This window comes from Calidris pugnax, unplaced genomic scaffold, assembly GCF_001431845.1.
Source record: "Calidris pugnax isolate Ruff unplaced genomic scaffold, ASM143184v1 scaffold41, whole genome shotgun sequence".
Taxonomy (NCBI): Eukaryota; Metazoa; Chordata; class Aves; order Charadriiformes; family Scolopacidae; genus Calidris; species Calidris pugnax.
Genome location: NW_015094509.1, coordinates 17,028,301 through 17,035,885, shown reverse-complemented (window position 1 = coordinate 17,035,885; position 7,585 = coordinate 17,028,301). Strand labels below are relative to the sequence as shown.

General features: G+C 39.0%; 1 protein-coding gene across 1 annotated transcript in view; it reads left to right on the top strand.

The window, feature by feature from the left end:
* EIF3H (eukaryotic translation initiation factor 3 subunit H) overlaps positions 1–7,585 on the top strand; it is a 68,542-nt gene that overhangs the window by 59,361 nt on the left and 1,596 nt on the right. Inside the window, exons 5-6 of the mRNA XM_014965665.1 lie at positions 3,866–3,986; positions 6,539–6,671. Of these exons, the coding sequence (XP_014821151.1) occupies positions 3,866–3,986; positions 6,539–6,671 (254 nt within the window). The remainder of the gene's footprint in view (positions 1–3,865; positions 3,987–6,538; positions 6,672–7,585) is intronic.

Below are 7,585 nucleotides of genomic sequence, written 5' to 3'. Positions count from 1 at the left end.
CAAAAAAAAAAAAAAAAAAAAAAAGCACAAACCCACCAGAGGGTGGTTTTGCATTTACAGTAGACTGTTTCACTGAAAGAGTTGAAAGAGTTTGAAGTGTGCCCACGCAAACAGCTGAATCCATACAGCTGAGAGTGCTGTAATCCTTGGGCAAAGGGGCAAAGGGGGAGGGAGAGGCAGGAAGATGCCGAAGCTGGAACCTCTTAAACTGGCTTTGCTGGCAACAGCAAACTGCACCTTTGCTCTTCCGAAACTCCATCTGCACAGGGAGGCTCTGGTGGTGTGAGCAATCCTGCAGGAAGAGGGAGGCTTGCATTCGCGTGTCGTAGCCAGATCCATACCCTAACAGGATGCTCTCGTGTGGTGAGTGATCCATGAGTTTAGTTAATGTGTAGGTGTTGCTTTCTCCATCTGTGGGTGCTATGCCATAACACCTCCAAATGTAGGGCTCGCCAGCAGGAAGGACAAGGCAGAAAGGACCATGGTGGTCATCTACAGATTGGGCTGCTCGGTTCACAGGTTTCTGCTTCTCACCCTCAGAATTATTTGACCTTTATATTTGATAATTGTTAAACAAGGAATCGGAAGTAATGCATGTGTCAAGGACTTGATTTCATATCTGCCCTTTTGGGTGAAGGATTATACCCCAGCAAGTATAAGGCTGTTACAGCAAAAGTGCACAGTGTGAGAAATTGCTCTGCAGGCTGTACGGTCTAGTCTGTTCGTTTTCTACACAGACCTCAACAGTTTCCCTTTGAGAGTTTGTATGTGTTTGTCCTTTTTTGGCATTTTTGATTATGGCATCCAAGCTGCACAGATAAGTCTCAAATGATAAATTTCTGGAAGTTTTACAGGTCACTCACTACAGGTGAGTGATCTTAATACCAATTCCGGTGAAGGAGTGCTCTCACATTAGATTATTTCTTCATTAGCTGCAGGAGAAGCACCATTCTGCTTTTGCCCCATTTATTATCTATATTTCTCCCCAAAAAAGAACACAGTCCCCATTTGTGGACTTGCTGATGCTTAGTATGATAGCAATTCTGCAGCTGATCTTTTTCTCCCAGGAAGATTCACTGGTATCTGAGGTGTGGTGGTCTCCAGGTGCTACCTTAAGGTGGGGCTATGTCTTTAGTTCAATTCAAATGTGTGCTCAGATCATCACCACTGGGTGATCTCAGACTTGCCTTGTTTCAGATGAAACTAAACTGAAAATAGGCTTTAGGAGGATAGTACAGTGCTTCGGACACTAATGGGCTTTCAGATCACTGGACCATGTTAGAACTAGTGATAAGAAACCCCCCGGAAACGCATGTAGCGTAGGACATTGGTTTCTCAGCACCAGCTGTTTCTCTTTATAGATCTGTTCCTGTTGGTCTACACTACTTGCTAATCTAAATGTAAACTCGATTTAATTGACTCATTTGCTGAATCAGCTGACTGAAATGCATCCATTGAAAATGCAGTTTCTTTATTACCGATGCCCTCAGAAAAACAATGAATGCAAGTGCTGAGCTCTGCATTTCTACATTTAACTGTCACAGAGCCTTGTAGGACAGTGAGTCTTGATGGGGATGTGAGCAGCATTTACAGGCACCACCACCCCCCATTTTTTTTTTTTTATTAAAATGTTTAATTTTTTTTTTTTTAGTTGCATTGACGCATAGGGGGCACAGGTACCTAGCAGTGTGATCTTTAAGATCTGCTTTAGGGGAGTGCAGGCAGTAAGGAGGTGCCTAAAAGAGCCTTTGGGCTAAGTAAGTGTGTGATGAGTCTTATGGGCTGGAGCAATGCAGTTTAACTTCCTAAATCTCACCAGAATAAACTTCAGCTGAATCAAACTTGCTTAAACTTTGTATATATAGATTTTTAAAAATTACTTCCTGTCGGTCTTTCTATTTTTTTAAGAGATAGAGTGAAAAAGGGTATCAGCCACATGAGAACCAATGAAAAAACTAGTCCTGTATTTGCAGCATACTTATCACTTCATGTCTCAGTTCACATCTGTTTAAGTTATCTGTTTTTAGCTTTTTGTTTCCCTGGCAATGAGAGCAAACACTATATTACCACAACTTCTAACAATAACTCTCTGTTTCTGTATTCTGCTGTACTAAGCTGGTCCCAAAGAGATTCACATAAAATCGTTCTTTGTAACCAGCTATATTTCATATGGACACTATCTGTAAAATAATTATGTATTCCTAATGTCCACATACTCTACAAGACTATTAATGTGTACCTACACGGGCATTTCTGATAATATCCAGTTCTAACACTAACACTGTATAATATAAACTCTATAAAAAACTGAAAATATGCACACCCTAGCCATGGCAATATTCCACAGTTCTAAATATTGTGTGCTTGAAATGTTCAACCAAAAAAACCCAAGAAGTTTAAAAATAATTATTGTAGTGGCGCCTTTCTTGCTGCTGTGTAGCTGAAGTCCTCCTCACCATCTGCCCCTGTACACAACTGAGATTTAAAACTCTGGCTTGTAAATAAATTGTGGTCTGAAGTTACTGATACAGCCTTTTATTCAGTGAGCAGGCAGCTCAGCTGGTAAAACAGTTGTCCTAGTAGTCAGAGGTGAGGGTGTCTTTAGCTACGTTCTCAGCAGGTATCCTCCAGTGCCTCAGTTCGTTACCAGCTTCTGTCTCTGGCTATGAGTTCTATGGATTTGGAGAATAATTTACACTTAAAAAGGGATGCACATAGTATTATTTATGTGATTCTCTTTTTACTTTATGCTTGCCTCCTCCAGTTAGAGTTTCCCTGGTCCGTGGGCTATAGGATGGTGGGAATGCATCGTAAAAGGAAGAAGGGGTCTCAGATAACGTGGAGAAGCAGTGACTGAAGGATATGATTTTTATTTGAAAGAAACTCTCATGAATAGTAGTAGATTTCCGTTGGGGAGGAGAAGGATGGAGTTTAGCTTTTTGAGTCACGGGTCTTGAGCCAAGTAGGACTGGGTAAGGCTTAGATTAGAGCTAACAAACCAGCTTCTCATCAAAGGGATCAATAGAGAGCTGTAAGTATCCCTCTTCTTTCTGCACTATCCTGTAAACACAATTTAGGACGAATACTGTCTCCATGGGCACCAACCTAAAAACTTCCAAAACTTTAACTTGGAAGCTATACCTTGAGTTGAACATTCCTGCAAAATACTGAATCCATTGCTAAAAATGGTTACAATAAAAGTTGTTTAACAGACTGCATTTGTCTGGCCAAGGCAGTAGATCGCATAACTGGAACTGGACGCGCCCAGCCTCGCTGCTTCCATGTTGCCGGTGGTATGGAATGTGGGGCTGGCTGGACTGGACACCACACTCCCTCAACAGCTAAGATCAAGCCATGTCTGCTGAACTTCCAGGCGTGGTTTGATAGACTAGTTAGTGAGATGGAGTTCTGAAGAATATTTAACTATCCCTCTCCAGAGGGATAGTTAAATATTTGTGAAAAAGCTCGTGGTAACTTGACACTAAACTCTTTGAACACATCTCATGGAACATTGTTCGGGGTTGCATATCACTAAAGTATGAGACGTTTTCTTTTAAACGTTTGACCTGCATCTGTAACATCACTAAAATCACAGAAGTTGTTGGTTTTTTCATAACTATAAGGTTCCTTGCAAAGACCAAAACACTTAAATATAGTATTTGCAATGAGGCAAAGATGCTGGGGGAGGAGATGCCATGTAAAGTGTCATCCAATAAATATATGAACAAAGATAACTAGGAGCTTAAAAATTTACAAACTGTGCCATTAGCGCAGAAATGCTGGTCAAGTGACTTGGAATTAATTTTAAATTTTAAATATTTTTTTAAATAAATTGAATCTTTCATGAATGTTTCCTGTATTTCAGTAATCACCTAGGGAAGAGTCTGCAGCTGCTGATGGACAGAGTGGATGAGATGAGCCAAGACATAGTTAAATACAATACCTACCTGAGGAACGTGAGCAAACAGCAGCAACAAAAACACCAGGTTGGTAACATGGAAAACCTCAATGAGGGGATTTCTTTTCCACAAAATAAAGTTTGGGTGGTGTTATCTAAGAGAGATGAATTTGGATCTAAGCAAGGTAAAATTCTTACAGAAAAGTATCTGTTAATTCTCCACTGACTAGTACATTTTATAAATCCACTTATCAAATGGATTCACTTCTGCTGACATGTAGTGTGGATTGGTCGTTCTTTGCTATTTTACATGTTTGTTAGTGATTTATGATAAAAGTAATCGATAAATATGCTGTGGACACAGGGATTAGAGGTTTAATAAATGAAATGTAAGAGCTAAAACTAGAAGTAAATTGTTCCAAAACAAACTATTTTAATGCAATCAGATGTAGTCAAGCATCTAGAAACAAAGGAACATAGTTCATATTTAAAAGACAGCAGATTGTCTCTGATCAGAAATGACATTTTAGTCACGATTTGTATCAGTAGATAATAATACTGATCGCATAATGCTGACTTACAATTCCTGATGCCAAAGGACCTCTTTAAAATCCAAAATAGTCTGATTAGAGAAATGTGAGTACAGAGACTGGCTCTAGGCAGCCCTGCTTGAGCAGAGGGGTGTTGGGCAAGGTGACCTCCAGAGCTCCCTTCCAACCTCAACCGTTCTGTGATTTGGAGACGGTATTACTTTATTTGCTGTTGCTGCATTTGATAAAGCAGTACTGTGTCTAATTATAGAAGAATACTGGTAAATTGGAGAAAAGCACTATGAGAATGATTTAAAAGCCTGCAAAGCAGATCTTGGTGAATGCAATTCAGTTCTCGTGATAAATTAAGTTAACGAGTGACTTGCTTACTCAAGAAGTACCTGCAGAAAAATGAATTTGAACTCTTTAATCTAGCAGACAAGATTCAATATTGGCCAACTGAAAATGGGCCAGGCCACTTTAAAGATAAAATATTACAGGTGTTGCTACACAAAGTAGCTAATTATTAAAAAGAGCACCTGTGGTTCATGTGAAATGCTTCATCACTGAGTATTTTAAAATCAAAATTGGCTTTTTTTACTTCAGTAAAGTGTAACTTGAACCGGGAATACTGTAGGGAAGCAGCACATCATGAGTGGTCTCTCCTGGCTTTGTAATTCCTGAGGACATAGAAGCTTCACGCGTGTTATCTTCAGAAAATTTATTTTCCTTTGCTGCCTAATTTGAATAGAAAGATGGCATCCACTTCAAAGGTTTTTGTTAATAACAAGGGGATCTATTTATTTTGAAAACCAGAGCAAAGTAGGTTCCATGGTGTCTCACTTCATTTCTTTACTAACTATAGCTGCTTTAGTAGTGGCTCATTGCGGCATAGTTAGTGGTCTTTACTTCATTTTTAAAATGGAGCAATTGTGATTAAGAGCAAGCCGTTTCAATAGAGAATAATAGGCAGACTGCTGAGAAGTGAATGGGGTAATGCAAAGAAAGAAGAAACTACATGCAATTCACATACAAATATGGGCATTTAAGATTTTATTTTTAACATTGTCCAAAAACATGTATTTGTCACTACTACTGGAAAAAAAATTATTTCATTTGAGTATGCCACCAAGTATGAACTCTTTTCAGACTCGTATGCACAGATAAATTGAAGTAAGTGAGAGAAAAGACCCCATACTCTTTGGCCTGTTTATTTTAAAGATTTTTTTGTGTTGAACCTGAGGGCTTTGATAGACAAACCTTACAACTAATTCCTGGACGTGACATACAGTACAAAATCTCATATATGTGTTTTTGACTGTGTGTACTTCTGCAAGAAAAATGTTTATCCAGTAGATGAAGAAATGGTCTGCCTTAATTTTTATGAAGTTTGAGTAATCTACATGGCAAAGGGAAGCACTAAAAACAAATTGATTTTTTTTTTTTTTAATAGCAGAATAGTTTCTACAAACTGCTACTCTAGTATATCTTCTGGTAACCCACAAAGGAAGGGCATCAAAGTGGTAGAAAATCTAAATAACTGGAATGGAAAAATGAACCATTATGCTTGGTTTCAGCCACCACTTTGTTCTCAGTTTAGAGTTAATATTTTTTGGCTTAAAATACCTTATTTAATCAAGTTCACTTCCCCTTTCACATTAATATTGTTTTGACCTTTAACTTGCATAAAACTGAGTATTTCTGGTTTGTATAACAATTTGAGGTAACAGCTTCTCATACCTACATATTCTGACCTTGTTTTCCTTTTCTGTGTGGGGAAATGGAGGCCTTTGTCTACTTTGCTGTATTCTTTCCATCAGATACAATATTTATGAAAAAAAAAATTAAAATTAATGTTACCTCAGTGCAACGTAATTTTCTGGTGACTCACTTATGTAAGGTGCCAACCTGGGGGGGGGGAACGCTTGTTACCAGTGAATTGCAATGAACTATGAATTGCATTTGAGTTACCTGAAACAAGCTGGATTGCTTTGAGTAAGTATAATCTTTAAAACATACTTCCTGGTTGGGTAGAGAGTGCCTGAAAAAAAAAAACTTTTCACTGGTTTGGAAGTCCTGTTGCATTCTGTTCCTGTTGCTTTATTTACAGTACCAGCAGAGACGTCAGCAAGAAAATATGCAGCGTCAAAGCCGAGGAGAAGCCCCTCTTCCTGAGGAGGACATCAATAAACTTTTTAAGCCACCACAGCCGCCTCCAAGAATGGATTCACTCCTTATTGCAGGTGATGTTCTAGCAGCCTTCTCAACTCAGTTTTTCGTATATAAATGTTAGCTTGGGAAAAAGTGCAGTTGTTACCATGGAAAGTTATCCTAATTTTTCATTACCTTTGCCATTATGGTGTTGGCATTGGTAGTGTTCTGAATACTGTCCTTCATTTGGTCAAAGCCAGTGGTTTCAGCCTGTGATCTGCAGCCCTAGTGTCGAAGTATTAAAAAAAAAAAGCTAAGAAAAACAACATTATTGCTAGTAGGCAGTCTGTGCCTCTGTTAGAAGGTAAGCTTCCACACATAGAAGATTTTTAAACCATCTAGATAAGTAACAGAGGCATGTTACTCATACAGATATAAACTTAGTTTTTTGTAAGCAAGACACTGTGTTTAACCAGAACAGCCACATAAAGCTTTAAACTTGGTGTATGGAGACTTTATTTCTAATTTTGCCATGATACCTACCTCCTGCTTGACCATCTGTCCCTCTCGGGTTGATTGAAAAGGGCAGAAGCAGCAGCCAGAGTCTTTCTTGGCTCCATTCTGAGAGGGTGAAATGGGATTTTAAAGGGGATCTGGAGAAATACCCTTTGGAACAGCCTTCTGCACGAATGGGCGTAGTGACCACTGCAGGCAATCAGCTGCTCCCTGTGCTCAGACCCCAGCTCTTCCCCCAACTGGTTTTTGATCAGTGGAAGGATAAAAATACCTGGGACTTCACAATGGCATCAGAGAGCAGAAAGCCTAGGTGCCCTGCTAAGTAATCTAGATTTGGAAAAAGTCACAAGGACGCTAATTGTTTAACTGTAGCAGGCAGTTAGGATCAGTTAGCTATCACCTTGTTTTGTACTGAGAGATAGTTCAACCAAAATCCTGGTAATTTAATATACAGAAAAGAGTGCTTTGAAATCTAAAAAAAAAAAAAGGG